The 22700-nt window shown below is 37.0% G+C and overlaps 1 protein-coding gene across 3 annotated transcripts in view; it reads right to left on the bottom strand.

Moving 5' to 3' along the window:
* SGCZ (sarcoglycan zeta) overlaps positions 1-22700 on the bottom strand; it is a 1591429-nt gene that overhangs the window by 532115 nt on the left and 1036614 nt on the right. For all 3 annotated transcript variants that reach the window (XM_082244044.1, XM_082244043.1, XM_082244045.1), the window contains one exon: positions 964-1155. In XM_082244044.1, coding sequence (XP_082100170.1) covers positions 964-1155 — 192 coding nt within the window. The remainder of the gene's footprint in view (positions 1-963; positions 1156-22700) is intronic.

The following is a 22700-nucleotide window of genomic DNA, read 5'->3' as shown; positions in this document are numbered from 1 at the left end:
CTGAGCAAATGACAGAAGAGAGCCCTGTATTGGTAAACAACATAGGTCCCTCTACAGACAGCAGCAATGTGCTATAATTTTTTTTTTCTCCATGCAAAGCAGGAAGTAAAAACCTGCACATTGCTTAGTAAAACAGCACACAGTTCATGCACTGGTAGGCACACAGTTAAGCCCTTGATTGCCCCTAAATGTTAACCCCCTTCCCAGCCAGTGTCATTAGTATTGTGACAGTGTATATTATTAGCACTGATCATTGTATTAGTATCACTGAAGATGTCAGTGTCAGTTAGTCAGTTCCCCCTCAGCATTAGTTAGTGTCAGATGGCACTATCGCAGTCCCATTTTAGGTCACTGATCACCGCCATTACTAGTTTTAAATAAATAAATAAAAATTCCAACATACATACCATCGTTTGTAGATACTATAACTTTTACGCAAATCAATCAATATACACTTATCTTTTTTATACCAAAGACATGTAGCAGAATACACTTTGGCCTACATTTATGAAGAAATTAGATTTTTTTTATTGGATATGTTTTATATCAGAAAGTAAAAATCAGTTTTTTTTTTTCAAAATTTACTTTTTATATAATAACAAAAAAAAAACTCAGTGATGATCAAATACCACCAAAAGAAAGCTCTATTTTTGGATTTTGGATTTTTCTATTGTTTGGGTACAGCATTGCATGACCGCGCAATTGCCTGTTAAAGTAGCGCAGTGCTGAATAGCAAAAAAATGGCCTGATCATGAAGAGGGTAAAATCTTCTAAAGCGGAAGTGGTTAAAATTCTAAACCTTTAACCAAAGACTAATTCCTTGTATGCTCTACATACTTGGCAAACAAAACTGTTCATGAGTGTGATTATGCTATGTATATAGAGTCTGATACCCAATGATTGATATAAAGAGCATGAACAAAGCATTCATATTTTTGAAAAAAAAAAAAGGATTGTACTTACCACTGTAAAATTCATTACTTTCAATATCCATATCGTCATTGCCAAGTTAACAATCATGGTAACCAATAGCAAAAGGACAAAGAAGTATAAACACCTCTTCCGCCATCCGTAAATGCCCACTGGGTAAAATTGAGTGTTTTCAGTCCGTAGGTTATTTTGTTGTGTGGCCAAAATGTACTGTTCTCGTGTCATCTAAACCGATAAAAAGAAGGAAAAATAAACAAATGTGCAGCAATCCAAATTGATTTATTTTTTATTAACTTTTTATAAATGCCATTACAAGCAGTGAAACAAAAATGCAAACGGTAAGGACACTGAGTAGCAGAAAACAAGTAACAGAGATTTTGTACAATGGCTGTAGGTAGCATATTATATTCAAAGCAGCAGCCATTAAGTATAAATGTATAATGGATGTGTTGCCTATCTGACCCCGGTACCCCATCTAGGAGCAAACTGTGCCATGGGGCGGTAGTCAACAAATCAAGTTGCTTATTTTCCTCATATAGAGGATGTAATTACAAGCATATGGTCTGCAGTACTTGTGTACTAGAAAGAAGCATCCTAACAAGAACAATGCAAATACAACTATTACTCTAACACTAGTACATTGAAGAGGAAGATAAATGAGAGAATGGAAGAAAAAATAAAGGAGAGAGGGACCTTCTTCTCTAAAGAGTTACCAATTATTTCATTGAGAATTTTTGCCATATATCCCATGTGTTTTTAACTTTGTTGAGCGAGTCTGATTGTAATGCAGAGCACAATTCAAGGTCCTTTGTGAGATTGAGTTGGTGTTTCACATCAGAAAGATTGGGGGCTAAGGATTGTCTCCATTTGCGCATAATTAATAATCTGGCCGCAAACAATATATGCATGACCAGGGTTCTGAGATTGGGTGATAAATTATCAATTCTAATGCTAAGAATAGCTAAGGAGGGTGGGGGTTTAGTTATGAAACCAGTTACCTTAGAAGTCAAGGTGAATATTTGTTTCCAGAAGGGGGATATGTGTGGGCATTCCCATAGGATGTGGGGCAAGGACCCTGTTTGGGAGCAGCCTTGCCAACAATTGTCATTGTCAATGTTAGCAAATTTGTACATCTAAACTGGGGTAGCAATCCAAATTAATTTTGCATGTCAATACAAATTTATAAACTTTAAGAAAATTTGTAAATATGTGGGACTCTTTTGCACATCTTTACACACAAATTCCTGTTGAATTTGCTATAAAGCAAATGAAAACAGGCTGAACAAAATAAATACATTAATAAATAAATAATGGATTCCCCCATTCACACAAGTGAGGTGGCTGAAGGAATGCTCCCTACTCTGCAGGACTCTTTTGCCATCGGAATATGTTTTGGCTGCAGCGGCTGATCAATTGAAAGATTTCTAGCAGTTCTGTTTGACAGAAGTTGATCTACTGATCGACTCCTGTTTGTTGTACAGGGAGAGTCACACACAGATCGAAAATTGGCCAAACCCTACTAATCCTGCTGAGTTTCAATCTATATGTTTCTAGCTTTAAACCTTTGGTTAATAAAAGCATTCCTGTAGGTGATTAAATACTTATTTAGTAAATCACTACCAAAAAATTATGGAGAAGTCAATATTACAATGTTTTTCTGTCACTAAAAACTAAACTTTATTAAAAGAAAAAAAAAAAACACACATACACTTTTGTGCCTTTTTTGTGAAAGTGTTAATGACCACATTTTCTATGTGTAATCTTTAACAAGTAAAGTAATTTGAGCACTATTCACAATTCAGCAATGGGGAAAATAAAGTCTAAGCAGATTGCTCTTAGCACATTGTAATTACTGTTTCTAATACTGTGTTGCTTAAAAAGATTTCAAATGTGTGGTACTTAGCCAGGAATGCATTATTATGCACATCAAGCAAACAGGCTGTACGCATTACATTTTGCACTGACCCATACTTATTTTTGGCCTTCATTATTGACCTTCTCATGCTTTTCAAGCAGATAACAATACATTGCATGCTGTGAACTTAATGAATCAATTCAGTAGTTATTCTGTGAAAGTAAATGGGCTGACACATTCATATATGTTTTAACTCTTTTATAAATTGGATGGAAAAATGCTAATAACTTGATAGCATAGTTATCTCATATTAAAAAAGAAAAACAAAACTGGGTTCAAAGGGTCTGTTTACCCTTTTGAAATGAATGAATGCTTCTCTTGATTATTTCATTGGCAATACCAAAGTTCCTAGTTCTTCTACCACCTAATTGGAGGTTTTTGGGAGGTTCTTTGTGTGCCTTAATTCCTCCTATTGTATTCTTCATAGTTTAACATAAGCAAAGCAATCTCCAACAGGGAGAATGTGGCCACTGTCATATGGTAGCCCAGGATCACCACCAGCCACTTGCAAAAAGTGACAGTCTTTATTTAAAAATGCAAAGAGTCAAAGGGGAATGTCTCCAGTCTCAATTTCTTCATTTTTATATCACTGTTATACTAAAACCTGGGAAGCATGCAGATTCTCCAGCCAGTTATCGACCCATTGCTCTTTTAAATTCCAATTATAAAAATGTACCAAAATCGATCTAAATTACTACCACACATTCTCCACAAGGATCAGGTTGGTTTTGTTCTGGCAAGACAGACAGGTGGGTGACAATACTTGATGCAGTTGATGTAGTGACACCTAGGAACCTGCATTACTTTTAAGCCTGGATGCTCAAAAAGCTTTTGACAGACTAAGATGGCCATACATGTTGGTCTTATTGCAACACTTGGGTTTCCAGGGACCTTTCCTTAAAGCTTTGCCTGCTCTATACTCATCCCCTATGGAACAAGTTAAATTACCTCATGCCCCCCCTACTTCATTTTGGCTATATAATGGGATGAAACAAGGATGCCCCTTTCCCCCCATTTTATTTGTTCTCTGTTTAGAACCCCTGGAAACTGCAATTAGATCCCATTTAAGACATTCAAGGCATTATAATGACTATAATACTAAATATAAATTATCACTCTTTGCTGACGGCATTTTGTTTACACTGATTAACCCCCATATATCCCTTCCAAATGTACACACTCTATTGGACAAATTTAGTTCTCTTTCTGATTATAAAATCAGCACCATAAAAACGGAAGCCTTACCTATTAATACACCTGCTGATTATCTCATCGTTTTCAATCTAGTCATCCTTATCACTAGTGCTTTAATTTACTTAAATACTTAGGGGAACATATTAACCTCTCATTCTCTACCATATACCAAGCCAATTTTAGGTTTTGGGAAATTTGTAAACTGCTTAGACATGGCTTAGACAATGACAAAACTGCTTGGACAAGGGACCAATACTCCCACATTTTCTTTATTTATTTGAAACATTGCCTGTCCCTGTCCCCACAGCCCAGTATTGTTTCTCCACCTTGGCACCCACCTTAATTTTAGAGTGCCAAAATAGTTTTGAGAGTATTTGTCTTTTGGCCACTCTGAATTGAAATTGTTCTCTATTGATAAGGTCCTTTACCTATTTTAGACAACTCTCACCTTTATATGACGAAATGGGCACATGAAGTTCAAAGCACCATTACCTTACAAGACTAGGCCAAAATCTGGGACGCAATGGCTAGGTCCTTGATGTGTGTTATTTATAAAGAAAACTCATGCTGTTTTGGATGTATTCCTCCCTGTAGATTCCATGCGTTATTCACTTGGTCTACCAAGGTATCCCTAATTAATACAAAAAAAAAATTATCTACTCATATCCAAATGCCTGCTAGGCAGGTGGTCCCTGGCCATTGTTGTTCCACTGATCCCCCAACCCTAGTATATATATTTTGCTGATATCAGGTGCCTAGAGTACCTGACAGCTACTTTTTTACAATCTGACTGGGCTGTTTGATAAAATATGGACCCCTTGGGACCAGTCCACCTATAGCAAATTTCCTCCCCTAAAGGATACTCCTTAACACCAACGTATTTGTTGTCTCTTTATACAATATATTGGGTTTGTTTCCATTGGTCTACTCTCTAGATTTGTATGCATCTTGCTTGTAATGTATTTTCTGTTAGGCCATCTCACTGTATTCTATCATGGTTATAATGTCTGCAAGACATAAGCTATCCTGTCTAACACATTGTACTGTGTATGTTCTGATTTCATTTTATTTGACTTTACCTATGTCATTTTATTACTGATATTGTGTATCCTATGGCATTGCTTTATTTTGTATACAACTTCCACCCATTTGCCTTTCAGAGGATATTTCTTTTTATGTTGTTTCCTGTTTATGTTTATTTTTGGCTTTTAAAACCAAAAAAAAAAAAAAATACAATTATGAAGAGAAATACAAACAGTCCAAAAAAAAAAAAAGCTTACTTCAGAAAAAAGAATACAAAACAGGTGATACTTTGGCTCAATGGCACAAAACAAGACAATGGCACATCACCAGCATACCAGTCCTACCCTAGGGTTTTGGGGTTTCCCATATGCACTTTAAATATCTGAAATGGGAGGCTTTAGCTGTGCCCTATTGGAAATTTAAGAACCCTGTTTGTAGTGGTGATCTCATTAAACGGTAAGCTGCCAGCATTTGTGTATTTGAATGTTTTTATGGTCTTGAAACTTGTAAGCTTGATTTTAACTATTTTATTATACAGATCCGATTCTACTACAATATGGGCTTCCTTTTTCCTTCTTTCACCGAGTGATTAATGGTGATTAGGGAAAGGAGAGATCGCTCTGATGTGACAGTGTCCCTCTCTTGGAGGAGAGTAGAGGTGGTACAGGCAGAGGGGCTGTTTGGAGCCACTAGCTATGGAGATTCATTTAATTAGCCTGTTTTGACCTTAGCATCTTAAAGGTGGAGGTGTTCACAGCACAAGTGGTGGAAGCATGTGATAAGCAGAGCAGCAGTGGATTTGCAATTATGGAATTGTGCACTGTTATTTTTTATATGTGGACGGACTTATGAATTCTATAATTTATTGGAATATCACGAGGAGGATACTATAGAACAACACACTTAATATAAGTTTTATTATGCATACCAAGGTATTGGGGAGTGCTTCTGTTGCATCTAGTTTTAGTTTTTTCATCTATTGATTTTTTATTTCTTTTGTTTAATAAAATATATAATAAATAGCACCTAGCGCAGTTTTTATTTATCATTTTCATTCTTACTTTACATAATTTCTTCACACCTGCATAAAACTTTTACAGAGTTCTATTAGTATGACATGTTTAATATTTTAATTAAAAAATGAAGCAGATTTGTACTTGCTATTGCACAAACACTGCAGAGAGATGTGCATTTGCCATTTGCATTGCAATATAAACAAACAGAGTCAGTCAGGCTCAATTTGGATAAGAGAATGCAAATAAATAGAGAATATTACCAGCTCTAATCATCAGTTCATATTTATCCACTTTGGCTCTAGATAAATTTTTTTAATTTTTGCACACATGTAAACTTTTTTTGGCCTAAAAAATTCCTTAACCCCTCAGAACATTACACTGTATAGTATATTTTCTGAAGGCAGAGGTCCTGTAGAATAAAAATAGTATTTACAATTTGTTATGTTGTACAATATGTATGCAACAGTTTATCCAACACATATTTTCAGGAAAAAATATATTACAATGCTATTTAGTGCACACAAAGACAATATAATATCCATTTTTTTTGTAAAATATAAAAGATGGAATTGTGTCAAGTAAATAGATACTAAGCATGTCAAGTCTGAAAATTGCATGTACCCCTTTTATCGTGAAATCTGGGGTACCCAAAAATCTCAATAGGTGATGCTTTAAATGCCTTTACTGCTCATGATTTTAGAGTTAACTGTGAGCTATGGTGCTAGAATTATTTCTCTCATTCTGACGTTGGTGACACTTCACATGTGCAGTGCAATTGTGGTTTACATACTGTACATATGCACACCCTGTGATTGTGTTTTTACATTTGTGGGTGCATTCAGGGCAACTTAGGTTAGGTTTTTTTTAATACACTGTATTTTAATCACTTTTTTAATTTAACTTTATTGGGTAGGTGACAGGGGATCTTTATGGAGACATTGGGGATCTATTACACCATTCTTTCCATTATTGCTTCCATCTTCATTCACTGCAGAGGAGATCAATGAATTTATGTTTCTTGGTCTTCTCCCATTCTGCATCCTGAAGAGGTTTGATGTGGTCTCCGGCTCCTGGTAAGATCTGGAGATCCTGGGAGCCATGCGGGGGGTTGGCAGTGAGGGAAGGGACCATGCCACTTGCACTATGAAAGTGCTCTATAGCCACCCAGATCAATTTCACTTTAAAGCCCAAAGCTGGTTGAAAAAAAAAAAACACACGCAAGCTTGAGGCTGCAAATGCATCCCTGGGCTTGTGTGGAACCCCTAACTCTTTGGACATACTATGTATATCTACAGATATGAAGTGGTTATACCAAACATTTACTGTGGATGAATCTTGCAATTGTATTTATTTTATTGGCACTGAGTGTTTCATCACTGCATTAAAAATAGACCCCTTATACTGTATAATACCGTTACTACTGCTAACTCATAAGTATCTTGTGAACAACATGTATATGTTCATGTACAATAAAGTTTATTGTGTAATCAATATATGACTGAATCTTAGCAGCACACAAAGGCACACAACTGTTTTTAACATTCCTTAGACAGACCAATGCTGATTTTAGCAAATACTACAACTGATACCGTAAGATTAACCCCAATTCCCTACTTTATGTTGCCATGTAAAAAAGATTTAGTTCTATGCAAATATCCAATCATATATAATTTCTAGCTGGTGTAATAAGCTTCCTTTAAAGCTAACAATGTTTATATGTTGCAACATGTATAACCAGCTTAAAAATTATCAGGACACACACTTAGCCACAATCTAAGTGAGACTGCTGCACTAAAAAGTACCTGAATACTGGACCATACAAATTCTATAAAAAATAATAATAGTGCGCTGTTTCCAAAAACAAATGTGAATAAAGAAATCACATAAGACCCAAAAGTATATTTCAGTATTGAATGTCTACTGCTATGTGCAATTAAAAACTATATAGTGCAAAAATTACATAATAAACATTTCATATAAAATGCAAATGTAATAAATTATCCAATAATTAATACATAAAAAGTCACAAAAAAAGTCCACCCAACTGCAGAAAAAGTGCTCTGTGCTGGAAAATAATTAAATAAAGTGCATCTGTGTCACCACTGTGCTTCTTAGGGCAAACAGGCTGCTTACTAGACCAAAAGATCTCACATAGGAGATTGTAAGCGCTTAGGAATATTTCCTTCTGGAGAACCGCAACTTGTTCCTGATTAGTCACTAGATACCGTTGTATATTCCACCACGTGAATTACACATGTCCATGCATTTAAGACAAGGAAGAAAACTCATATCATAATACTGTGTGGTCTGACATGGAAAAATTCCATGCTGGTGTCTGTGTGTTCAGAATGGAGACTGAAAAGCTGTTTAAACTCTTGGAACCAGCTCTAAAATGGCCAAAAACAGGAAAAACAGGTCATAATTAGATTGGTCCAGCTTGGAATAATGCAAATATGCATGTTCTTTAACTAAATGATCCCAGTGGAAGATGAGAATTACTGTAGTAAGCAAAAGAGCTATACCTAAATTTCAGCTTTAATTATTGAACGCACGTTTGTCTATCTACACTTCCTTGTAGTGTTGTTTAGTGGCTCTGGCTCTCCTCCAGAATGTTCCAAAAGACAATAAGGTGTGACCACCTTTCTCCTGCGCTTGGTATCCCAGCCCCTCTACCACACTCCTCACGGGACTCACACCTGGCTTCTCAGATGGCTGAGGTCTTGCTGCCCAAAACGGACTGGGGTAGTCCACCGATACTAAAAGCAAATAAAACAAAGAGAGGGCTCACCGACCTAGCGCATTATCCTCAATAACAGGCTTTATTGTGTAAACTTAAAAATGGCTACTCACAGACATAGATGAAAGTAAAGCATATCGAGCTAAACTGCTCAAATGTCCGGGTCAGTCCATATAATCGTCCATGACCGATGAGATGACGCTGACGCGTTTCGAGGCCCAGCCTCTTCCTCAGAGCCCAAACGCATCAGCCGTCATCTCATCGGTCATGGACGATTATATGGACTGACCCGGACATTTGAGCAGTTTAGCTCGATATGCTTTACTTTCATCTATGTCTGTGAGTAGCCATTTTTAATGTTACACAATAAAGCCTGTCGGTGCGCCCTCTCTTTGTTTTCTCCTCCAGAATGTACCTGTTTGCCAGAAAGCTGACCATACACTGATTTAAATTCAACTGGTCCTGGCTCAATACATCCTCCAGAATGATACATCCATCAGAATGCTCCTGTTTCCCAGTAAAGCTGACCATACACTGATCAAAATTGGCTTGTACCAGCTCAAATTGTGATCAGCCTGTGACTGTCCTGCTCAACAGAAGCCAATTGATTGATCAATTTTTATTGAAGAAATATGCTGGAAAACTACTTTTCTCAACCAGTAACTGTAGCCAATGTGCTGTGGTTCCTGCTGTTAGGATACAATGTCCCAGTGGAGTAAAATTCCTCAATCCACCTCAGTTTTTTTTGTTCAGCCGATGCTTGTGCTGGAGTGTTCAGTACCTCCCGGATAATGATAACTGTCATACTCATAACACCTGTTATACTGACATATTCACACAAGCAGATGTACAATGACAGCTGAAGCTGCTAAAGTGAAAAACAGACATACAAAATGTATAATGTTTTAAAAAAAAAAAAAAAAAAAAAAATATATATATATATATATATATATATATATATATATATATATATATATATATATATTATTGGTTGTTAATATATAGTGTAAATTGCATAGTTAGTGTAAATTGCATTTTTAAACCTTTTTGTCAGTGTATATTAAAAGAAAGTCAAATAAAGCCCAATAACTCCTTAAAAATAGATAAAAATATTTAGAAAGTCAAATTAACTACAGTTACACTGAAACTAAACCATATCCCTATTGTCCAAAAAATGTATATGATTCCACTGCTAAATGGCCCTGTAATCTATTTTTTCATTAATGACTTCTTGACCGGAAGATTTCCCCCATTAATGACCAGGCCATTTTTTGTGATTTGGCACTGCGTTACTTTAACTGACAATTGCGTAGTCCTGCAACACTGTACCCAAATAAAATTGATGTCTTTTTTTCCCCACAAATAGAGCTTTATTTTGGTGGTATTTGATCACCTCTGCAATTTTTATTTTTTGTGCTTTAAACAAAAAAAGAGTGACATTTCTGAAAAAAAAATAAATAAATAATATTTTTCACTTTCTGCTATATAACACTCCCAATAAAAAAAATTTAAAAATCTAATTTTTTTGATCATTTTAGGCCAATTTGTATTCTGCTACATATGTTTGGTAAAAAAAATCCCAATAATCGTATTTTGATTGGTTTGCGCAAAAGTTATCGCGTCTACAAACTAGTGGAAAGATGTATGTATGATGTATTTTTATTTATTTATTTTTTACTAGTAATAGCATAGATCGTCAATTTTTAGAGGCACTGCAACATTGCAGTAGACAGATCGGACACCTAACTGACATTTTTTACACTTTTGGGGGGACCAGTGACATTACTACAATAATCAGTGCTAAAAATATGCATTGTTACTGTACTAATGACACTGCCAGGGAAGGGGTTAACCCAGGGGCTATCAAAGTGTTAAATGTATGCCTAGGGTGTGGTTTATAACTGTGTGGGAGGATGGGCTTATGGAATCATGAAAAGGACCTGTGTTCCTAAATAGGAGGAACACAGGAGCCCTGTGATAATTACTGAGAGAACAATGGTCTGCTGTATTTACAACAGCAGACCGCCGTTCTCTTTTCACGGGGAGTGATCGCGGGTGCCCGGCTTCCCTGATGGCGAATGGGCGTGTCCCCAGGATCGCTCCTGTGAACCGCTGTACAGGTATGGCGATTCACAGGAACCTGCCACCGTATATATGCGGCGGCTGGTCGGCAAGTGGCTAAATTTGTTTCTTACTGCATTTTTCTGCCTCCAAGTAATTTTCTCTCTGAGCTCTCAAACCCCCCCCCCCCCAACTTACATTTGTTAGGAAAAACAGTGCATGTTAGTTGTGGTCATGTGCACTGGTCTATGAACACTACAAATCCTATAGTCCAAAGTACCTAGTCCAACTCTGGAGCGAGCAAGAGAGGGTAGCTATGTTCTGACATACAGTGGGGACATGGAAAACAACATTACACCCCCACCCCAATCTAAATGAAAAGTTGGGTCACTACAGCTAAAAACAATTCGGATATTTGGAGGAGGCTGAAAGCATGTACTTTTTTCAGTTGAGAATACATACTTGCACAGATTTTTTTTTAACCAAAATTTAGTATGACTTCAATAGTAACATTAACCAGTACATACTGATGCTGCTAACTTTGGTCTGTACATTAAAGTTTCAATGACTTCTGGCCATGAAAGAGTTAGATGTATCGCAAATTAGAGTTGAATGATTGCTAACAATGTATTGTCAGGATCAGGTTCCAGTTACGTACATACTCTTTAAACACCTTTCATGTGGTCATAGATCAATGTACATACAAGGCTGAACCCCAAATAAAACTAATACATGCATTTGCATGTGGCCAAATGCTTCAGCATCTTTTCCTTATTGACTTACACAAGATGTTAAAAATGCCCTAATGCCCTGCTGAAATGTTGCAACCATAAAATCAACAGTATGTTTTCTTTGGGCCTTGTAATTATTGCCATATTATATACCCATAGCAATAAAGGATCACATACTCTAGTATATATTTTCAATATCCTAATTACACATTAATAAAGATCTGCAAAACAAGGTCAACACAGAAACAACAGCAATATATTCAAACACATAAAACACACTTTTATGGTGGTGGTAACTGGTAACTAATTCTGCAATAATAATAACAGACTTTAGTTTTGCTTTTGTTTTTTTGTTTTTTTGAGAATTTCAGGACAGAAACATTATCATGCTGGTTTTGCATTTTTTATGACCCATAAAAAAACTGTATTATTTTCTAACAATAAAAGAATGCACATGGATTTACATACTAATTAATTTGTTTCTGATGGTTTTCTGAGAGCAATTCTATGGCAAAGCAACATCCAAGTCAGCTAAACCTAAAGGATTTAACATAGAACCTAAAGAAAAGTATTACAAGCCATTGACAAATAGCAATGGCTGCATTATAATGTCTGTCTTCCAAACCATATTTTAAGCAGGAAGTCCCATCCTGGACAGAATTAAAGGGTTGTATGTTCTTTTCCTCCCCCCCCCCCCCCACATGATAGCATTGGGTGCCTGTTTAACCAATCAACAAGAACCAGTGCCTTCCTTTTATGTGGAAGGAAAGAGAGTGAGTCCCAGCACTGTTTTTATTTGCTTCTGGTACACTAACTCTCTTCTTCCCTTTCTAAGGAGATTATTAGGAGGGAAGCCCACTTTGTTTAACTACATGGCTATCTCCAACACTGACAAAAAATTGAAGTTAAAAAAATAAAAAGTTAAAAGCATCTTCAAATCCATAGAATTTTGAAAAAATGTGCACCCAAGCTTGGGCAACTATAATTCCACACTACCCAGCAACTACTTATGGATGTAATCTCTTTTACACTTCTTACCAGAAGATTAACCTTCAGATCCAAATTTAATAGCAGTGCAAGCAACTAAAGTGCACAAATTAAAAATGAAAAAGTGCTGATTGGTCTGCATGTGGTCATGGGGAGGATATTAAGCTTACATATGATAGAGCTTATTGACCTTATTCACAGAGGTCTATGATTTTCAGTGATTGATTTATTCTTAAAGGGGCAACTGCACAGAAGACCAAGAAGTCTAAAAAACTTTTGATTAGCTGTATGTTGCACTTTAGAGACACTTTTTTGCATTAATATGAAGTTTGGTGTAATTATTTATTCTCGCATGAGCTGTGTGGAACACACATGAATTTTGGTGTAATTATTTACTTCTGCACTAATTTTGTGGATCACACATACATTTTGGTGCAATTATTTATTTATTGTCATATTTACATATACACACAGGTATGTATATTATTTAATGTATTATAGCACTTTTGCACTTTACATTTTTGGAATTTTTTAGGAGTGATTAAATGCACTAGATAGGAAACCATTTTTTTCTTTGGTTGCACTTAATGTTAGCACTTTTTCAATTTTTTCGTGAGCATTTTAGTTGTTAGCGCTGCTACTAAATTTGTATCTTTAAATTCATGTCACATTATATACTCTATGAACTATCAAATCTTTTTTACTAGTAAAAATTTCACAGTACTGTGTGTTAAAGTTGTAGAATCTGTTCCCCATATTGCATTGTATAGATCTAAGTAACTATTCTAACATATTGCATTATTCTTTATAAACATTTTCATGAAATATGCAGTATGTTATCAATGCTGACCTTCTTCTGAGAATGCTACTTAGCTGAATGTCATACTGACCCCCTAGCTCCTATACTTTATTTGTCTTGTACCTGAAACAATTACACATATAAGAACTGACTTTCTTGAACTTTATACTTGTACTTGTGCATGACATCTAAAGACTGCAAGCAGCTTCTTGTTTAAAGTGACAGTCAGCACTCTCACCAAGATCTGTATTCAACATCCCAAAACTAAAACTAATGGGGTTCAGTGAGTCTGCTTGAAGCCTGCTGAAAGATTTGCATTTGATGTTTAAACTAGCTTAAGGTCATGTTTAAAAGGCCCTATAAAAGTGAAGTCTGAACATTTTAACAACCATATATCTGGGCTGAAGTTTGTCTTGCCAGTATTTGGATTGCTTTAGTTATAATATTCAAATAATTCATAGGTGTTACAGCAGAGTTTTAAAAGAGTCCCTTTAAGTTTTAAAATATATTGTGCTATTTAAATCTAATACCAATGTTCCAGAACTTCAGATGACAAAACATCATAAATAATTACAACAAGTTCTACAAATCTGATGCAATGGTTAAATGGGAAAAGGACCTTCACCAGAATTATACCCCAAGAAAATGAATATCTGCCATTAGCTCAGTTTCCCACGCGTCGCACTGCTCCGGCCATAGGGAACTGACCATCAAAACCCTGAACCGCTGTTACTACACTCCATACAGGCTGGCCAAAATGTCCCCCTCACACTCCCCACTTTGCTGGAGAGGATGCGGGCACATGGGCAACCTATACCATTCCATATGGTCCTGCCCCAATCTGACAAGCCTCTGGAATCAGGTGTTCAAACTCATGGCTACTTATACAGGCCTGCTCCTTAAACCTAATCCCTCACTAGCAATCCTTAACCTTGGAATCAACAAGATTCCCTTGCAGTATAGGACTATAGCCACTCACATTATCCTCTCTACCTGTCTACTCATAATGAGGAACTGGAAATCGAGCATAACCCCCAACATATCTGATGTTGTTAATTTGGTAAACCAGAATTGCATATTTGAGCACAATCGCAAGGTCAAACATGACACATCTATCATGAAAAAGACCGATGGTCATCATGGAAAACTCTGTAAGCTTCAAACTACACCTCATGGTTTCATAGGATATTATAATTAAACTGATACTTATGGACTCCTCGGAGAGGTTGGGGGACCGCTGTCCCATGACTTAGGAGGGAGGCTGGGATCATGGACACAGAATTTTCCCAATAGGGGTGTCCAATTCCTCCACGCCCCCACAAAGAGACCTTGGGGTCCCACTTCACACAACTGCATATCTGTATCTTGGGACCTGCTCCCTAACTCCTCCAGCTCCCTCCCTCTTGATACACTAACCTAGGCTACCAGGCAGCGAGACACTGTTCTTCTTACATTGTGTGACGTTCCACTGGTCAACTTTTGCTTGACATTATGCGAACCTTATCAGTGGGCTTATTTTCCGCACTACTGTGGCTGTGCTTTATCTTTGTATCACTTTCATTGTTTCTTGTTTTTTTCTAGACCCGTACAATACTGAATATTGATTATGTGATAGCATCATTTGTTATAGTAGCATTTTCCGTGCTACTTTCTGCAACATTGTCTGTACTGTTCATGTGAAAAACTCAATAAAAATAAAAAAAAATAATAATTACAACAAATAAACACCCAATCGTGAAATATCTGCTAACATGCACGTGAGTGTATAATGCACAAAAGATCTTTTATTGTTTCACAGCATACTAAAAGCATGACATTGCTACATATACTTTTTATTATGAGCATATTTGTGACTGTGATAGAAAGATGGTATATTCCAAGACATGGGCTAATGGCAATAGTTGCATGATGTATAACATTTTCTAACACACACAAGAAGACCAGCGGCTTACTTATGACCTTTGAATTTAAGACTGATTTTAATTTGCAAATTGTAAAATTGAGGATTAGTGCTTTAGAACTGGGGTAGGCAACAGGTCATTCACAATCTCCCTCTCAATTGCAGCCCTGTTGCAGGTGTATTGTGACCTAACTATGTCATTCCTCCATCCAAAGTAGTTGGTCCTTAGATCAGAGCAGCAATAGGTATAGCAGAGCCGGGTAAGGTCCTAGGCCCCTCCTCAACACCAAATATGTCAAATATGACACAGTCAAGTAAAAACCTGGGAGAACTTTCCTCACTCTGCCAGGTAACATTGCATATGAGGTTTAGTGAGTGACTTTAACAAAGGGAATTTGTACCATGCGCAATTTTAGCTTAGAGTAGATGATTGCACTGGAATGGGGTATTTTTCTCTGCACTGTACGTTACATACCACAGACTTCTGCCTATTTTATACATACTACTGACCCCTGCACTCTGTGTTACATACTAGTAACCCCTGCACTGTGCATTACATACTACTGACTGCTAAACCTTTCCCAATTTTTAATGTTGCCTTGTTAGATTATCTCCTTAACCACTTCCATACAGAGCAGTTTGACACCCTTCCTGCCCAGACCAATTTTCAGCTTTCAGCACTCTCACACTTTGAATGACAATTGCTCAGTCATGCTACACTGTAACCAAACAAATTTTTTATCATTTTTTTCACACAAATAGAGCTTTCTTTTGGTGGTATTTGATCACAACTGGGGTTTTTTTTTTCGTGATATATGCAAAAAAAGAGCAAAAATTTTGAAAAAAAACCCACTTTTTTTTAGTTTCAATTATAAAATTTTGCAAAAAATTAATTTTTCTTCATACATTTGGGCCAAAATGTATACTGCTACATGTCTCTGGTAAAATTAACCCAAATTAGTGTATATTATTTAGTCTGTGTGAAAGTTATTGAGTCTAGAAGCTATGGTACCAATTACTGAAAATTGATCACACCAGAAGTACTGACTGCCTATCTCCTTTCTTGAGGCCCTGAAATGTCAGGACAGTACAAATACCACCCAAATGACCCCTTTTTGTAAAGTAGACAGTCCAAGGTATTTAGTAAGAGGCATGGTGGGTATTTTGAAGTTGTAATTTTTTCCCACAATTCTTGGGAAAATGAAGAAAAAATTTTTTTTTTCTTTTTTTTCCCACAAAGTTGTCAATTTATAAGCTATTTCTAACACATAGCATGTACACAGCAAAAATTACACCCAAAAATACATTCTGCTACTCCTTCCGAGTATGGCGATACCACATGTGTGAGACTTTTACACAGCCTGGCCACAAAAAGATACTCCACGTCCAAGAAGCACCTTCAGGCGTTCTAGGAGCATAAATACACATAAAACTTTCTTACTACCTATCACACTTTTAAAGGCCCTAGAGCACCAATACAATGGAAAAGTCCACAAAATGACCCCATTTTGGAAAGAAAACACTCCAACGTATATTCTATGAGGCATTATGGGTCCTTTGAACATGTCATTTTTTTCCACAGGTTTTTGGAAAATGTGGGAAAAAAATGAAAACTTTTTTTTTTTACACAAAGTTGTCAATTTATAGGATATTCCTAACACATAGCATGTACACAGCAAAAATGACACCCCAAAATTCATTCTGCCACTCCTCCTGAGTATGGCAATACCACATGTGTGAGACTTTTTCACAGCCTAGCCATATAGAGGGGCCTAACATCCAAGGAGCATCATCATGCATCCTAGCCACTTGCCTAGGCCTATTTTTGACATTTGGTATTTACAAGCTAAAATCAGTTGTTTTGCTAGAAAACTGCTTAGAACCCCCAAACATTATATATTTTTTTTTTAGCAGTGACCCTAGAGATTAAAATGGAGATTATTGCAATATTTTTTATCACACCGTATTTGCGCAGCGGTCTTCCAAACGCAATTTTTTTGGAAAAAATTCACTTTTTTTAATTAAAAAATAAGAAACCAGTAAAGTTATCCCAATTTTTTTCCATAATGTGAAAGATAATGTTACGCCGAGTAAATAGATACCCAACATGTCATGTTTCAAAATTGCGCACGCTCACGGAATGGCGACAAACTTTGGTACTTAAAAATCCCCATAGGCGACAATTTAAAAATTTCTACAGGTTGCCATCCTTGAGTTACAGAGGAGGTCTAGGGCTCAAATTATTTCCCTTGCTCTAACGATCACGGTGATACCTCACATGTGTGGTTTGAACACCGTTTACATATGTGGGCGGGGTTTCCGTATGCGTCGCTTCTGCGCGCGAGCTAACGGGGACAGGGTGCTTTAATTTTTATTTTTTTTTACTATTTATTTTATTTATTATTTTTTATTTTTACACCGTTTAACAAAAAAAAAAAAAAAAGGATCATTTTTATTTCTATTACAAGAAATGTAAACATTACTTGTAATAGGAAAAGGCACGACAGGACCTCTTTTTTGTGAGATCTGGGGTCAAAAAGTCCTCAGATCTCACAAGTACACTAAAAGATATAAAAAAAAAAAAAAAAAAAAATTAATATATAAAATGAAAAAAAAAAAAAGGACCTTTAAACCGGTTGCTAGGCAACAACATTTTCCGTAGCCCCGGTCCTCCAAGACCATAGAGTCAAGTGAGGGCAAGCTTGCCCTCACTCGACATCCTGTCTGTGAGGATCCGGGACCGGATCGTTTTCCCCGCTGCCGGTGGGTCCGGTAAGCGGGGAAAAGGACCGGACGGGGCGGGAGGGGGGGGGGGGCACCTCTTCCGCCATCCCAGAAGGGTGATCCCACGGCAAATCCGCCGCTGGGACCACCCTTATCGGAAAGCCAACCGTCCACCGTTTAAAAAAATACCAGGGTTATGGCAGCTATCTGCTGCCATAACACCGGTATTTAGGTTTAAACGGAGGACGTATATAAACCTTTTTGGACTTAGACATGGTGGCTGTATGAAGGGCGACAGGTACTCGGGTACTTTGTTGGGCAGGTGACAGGTACTCTGGTACTGATGAGCAGGTGGCAGGTACTCGGGTACTCCGATAGGCAGGTGACAGGTACTCGGGTACTCTGATGGGCAGGTGACAGGCAGGTGATAGGTACTGATGAGTAGTACTGATACTGATAGGTGATACTGATACGTGATAGGTACTGATGAGTACTGATGAGTAGTGATGGGTACTGATGAGCAGGCGGCAAGTACTCGGGTACTTCAGGCGTCAGGTACTCTGATGAGCAGGTGGAAGGTACTCGGGTACTCTGATGGGTAGGTGACAGGTACTCAGGTACTCTGATGACGGGTACTCCGTTGACAGGTACTCAAAGTACCCGAGTATCCGTCATCAGAGTACCCGAGTACCTGTCATCAGAGTACCCGAGTACCTGTCATCAGAGTACCCGAGTACCCGTCATCAGAGTACCCGAGTACCTGTCATCAGAGTACCTGCGTACCTGTCATCAGAGTACCCGAGTACCTGTCATCAGAGTACCCGAGTACCTGTCATCGGAGTACCCGCGTACCTGTCATTGGAGTACCCGAGTACCTGTCATCAGAGTACCCGAGTACCTGTCATCAGAGTACCCGAGTACCCGTCATCAGAGTACCCGAGTACCTGTCATCAGAGTACCCGAGTACCTGTCATCAGAGTACCCGTCATCAGAGTACCCGAGTACCTGTCATCAGAGTACCTGAGTACCTGTCATCAGAGTACCCAAGTACCTGTCATCAGAGTACCCGGGTACCTGTCATCAGAGTTCCCGAGTACCTGTCATCAGAGTACCTGATGGGCTAGTGACAGGTACTCGGGTACTTTGATGGGCTAGTGACAGGTGCTCTTTATTGGGGGGGGGCAATCAGTGTGTTTGGGGTGCACTGTGATTGGTAACTAGCTGTTACCACACTCTCTTCCTCACACAGGATCAGTGTGTGAGGAGGAGAACACGGTGACAGCTAGTTACCGTGTTCTCTGTTGACATTTGTGACTGGCTGTGATTGGACACAGTCGGTCACGTGGTAAAGAGCCAATTTCATTGGCTCTTTACCTAGATCGGGGATCGACTCTGTCCGAGGGACGAGCCTCGTCCCCGATCGCTGCTCTGCGCGCCCCCGGGGGCGCGCATTGCAGAGAGAACGAGCGGCTCGTGCTGGAGCCGCTCATGTGATCGGCTGTGATTGACACAGCCGATCACGTGGTAAACAGCCAATTTCTATTGGCTGTTTACCTTGATCAGGGATGGGCTATGTCCGAGGGACGAGCCTCACCCCCGATCACCGTGCTGCGCGCCCCCGGGGGCGCGCAGTAGCAGCTAGAGCGGGCGGACGTCATATAACGCCCGCCCGGATCCGTACAACCACCATGCCGACGTCATATTACTATGACTCGGTATGGAAGTGGTTAAAACTGTGCTGCATCCTGGTGAAATTTGATCTGTTTAATGCTGTTCTGGTAGATTTCCACTCTCTCCAGGGTTGTCTACACCTGCTTCAGAACATATACAATATACTACAAAATATTTGTATTTTTGAAGCACAATTAGCAGAATCTAAACCTTTTCTAAGGCTGGGATGCTTTATCAACTCTTGGCAGAGTCATACTAGAGCATTTCCCTGGGAAATGAAAATTCTAATACCTGCAACTAATACACTGTATGCAGCCATACTCCAGAGTATGATTACTAAATTAAAAATTAATAGTATATAAAAACTCATAATTCATGAGTTTGCCAGTGCATGAGATTCAATCATATTAATTTTTTTCACAAAACTACAACTGTTATCTATTATTAATATTATTATTATTATTTTATTGTTAATACCCCAATGAGGAAATAAAAAAGTGCAAGAGAATGACTGAATCAGATGAGTTTTGCTTGATTTAAAGAGGCCAGGTAGCCCCAGTTTGGGCTAGCTGCTAACTGTTTGAATCACCCACTAATTACTTATAATTCTCAAGTTGTATTCTTTTAAGACACCTCATTCTACATGTTCAAACTTCCATGTATTCTACACTAGGAAATTTGTGACGGGGAGCACAGCTGATATCTCATCAATGGTGATTGTAAAGAATTTTACCAGTAGAATAATGGTCTCCCATTGCGAAGATTTTAGTTTTTAGAACCTATTTACACATAATTAAAAATATATATTTTTTTGAAAATGGATGTATTTTATCACTATTGTTTTTGTTGAAGCATTTATTAAACTGAACTTTTAACTAGATGTTAAGGTGTTTAGGAAGCACATAAAGTTTGTTAAATATCTTATGATTCTGTTAGTTTAAACCTTACATCTGATGATTGCATTACATAATTCTCTTTCCATTCTAAGCAAAATTAAGTTTTATTGTTTACTGTTGTAATCTAAATATTAATCTGTAATTTTCTGCATATATTAATTTGCCAAATGTTATTTTGTATCCTCTAGTCAATGCCTTTGTTTTCATACTAATACTGTATTAATTAAAGTTTACATATTTATAGACGTTTAATAATTTAGAAGATCCCAGCTTTTCTATTAAACCTAAAGTAATAGTTTTGACATCGGTGTCAACTAGGCTTAAGTCAGCATGTCTTTTTTGATATGGCAATTTACTTGGCTTTATGTTGTCAATTAGAATTCCACATTCCTGCTAAGTCAATACAATTAGATTACTACAGAGACTTCATTACAGCCACAAGCAGGACCGCAGCTGAGGTGTATACAATTTTCTCCCTATGATGCCAACAAAGCTAAACTGATTTTTAAAACAACTGCCATTAATGCTATAATATGCCTTCAAACAGAAAATACAATCAGCTGGTAAAATGTGGTAATTAATTCATAAATATGCCAAGCCTTGTAAAGTTTTGTAAAGAAAATTTTGTTAAAGAACCTGTTAAAAGTAAATATGTAAGAATAATAGAGTTCAAGGTGCTCTTTGCAGACTTTATACATTAAATACATGTTATAGTTTGCGCTCTGACTTTGGCTTATTTTGTTGTCTTCCATCTATTTTTTTTACCATTAGTTTTGAACTTGGCATTTCATACTGACATACTTTCAGTAGATGAATATAGTTCTTAATTTCTTTTGTCAGCCTGTTTAAATCTTTCTTGTGCCTTTGACCAAACTATCACTACCCGAGTATCAAAACCCTTTGATGAAGATGAAAGTTCTGAGAGTAAAGTGTATTGATGATGACCTAGCTATTCCCATCTCATGACACTCAGTCATGTTTGATGTGTAGTTTAATGTGGAAATACACAATCTCTGTTTTCATATAAAGCAGCATTATCTTGGTTGACGCTAAACCATGTCTGTCAGTTATATAAACTAGCAGTTATATAACTGAAACATTAAGATCTGATGGTGCATGATGAAGTTTATTAACATTCCACATCACTATACATAATCCTAGCCATTTATTAAATAATAATACAATATTTAATACTGCAATATGTGCTAATTTTATGTCAATTAAAAAAAAAACACATTGCCTAAATAAATCTGTAAAATATGTCATATTGTGTATAGCCAACTAAACTATACTAACTAAAAAAAATATAATGAATTACTAAATGTTTTCTGAAAAGGAATGTGTTATCATATTGTCTAAAACTTAAAAAAAATATTATATCAAATATTTTTTAAATCAAATTATGTTTATAGAGATAAGCAAAAAAGCTAATGTAAACCCCAGTTTACAAAAAGGGATCTAGCTGATGAGGGCTGGAATTTAATCATTATGTTGGCCATTATAATTCTTTGAATGAAATTAACTCTTGAAATTCTTACTTGGTCTCACTTTGCACAAATGCAAATAACATTTGAATTGCAATCCATTCGATTTACTTTTTTCAACGGAGCTTGCTGGAGAATTTTTGACTGAACAGCAGCTGCATTCAATCAGATTACAATACAATAGCCCAACACGGGGATTCAATCGTCCATGCTGTTTAGCATACATGGAGGAATCTGATACACCAGCAGTGTATGGCCAGTTTTGTTGTACAGAGCTCCTGTCTTTGAACAGCAGCAATGAAGAGAGAAAGAGAAAGTGTTTTACAAAATAATATTGTCTGTAGGTAAAAAAAAAAAATAAATGATAAAATGTAAAATTAAATAAGTAGGAATTCTAGTATTTTCAGTTCACCATAGAACTACTCAGAAGTAGGCAGAATTAACTTTAATTAGTTCAAATGTGTTTATTGGGTAGCATACTTCATAGTTAATAAAGTTATTTCATATAACTATATAACCTATACTGTAAGTCATATTAGTCATATATACTAATACAGTACATTTAAAATTCCTTATAGTTAATATTTTAGGTTATTACTTGAATGGTTTGCTGACACTAATGCTTCTGCAGC

The sequence above is a fragment of the Pelophylax lessonae genome (assembly GCF_965119305.1).
Source record: "Pelophylax lessonae genome assembly, chromosome: 1".
Classification (NCBI taxonomy): domain Eukaryota; kingdom Metazoa; phylum Chordata; class Amphibia; order Anura; family Ranidae; genus Pelophylax; species Pelophylax lessonae.
This window is presented reverse-complemented; position numbering and strand designations above follow the sequence as displayed.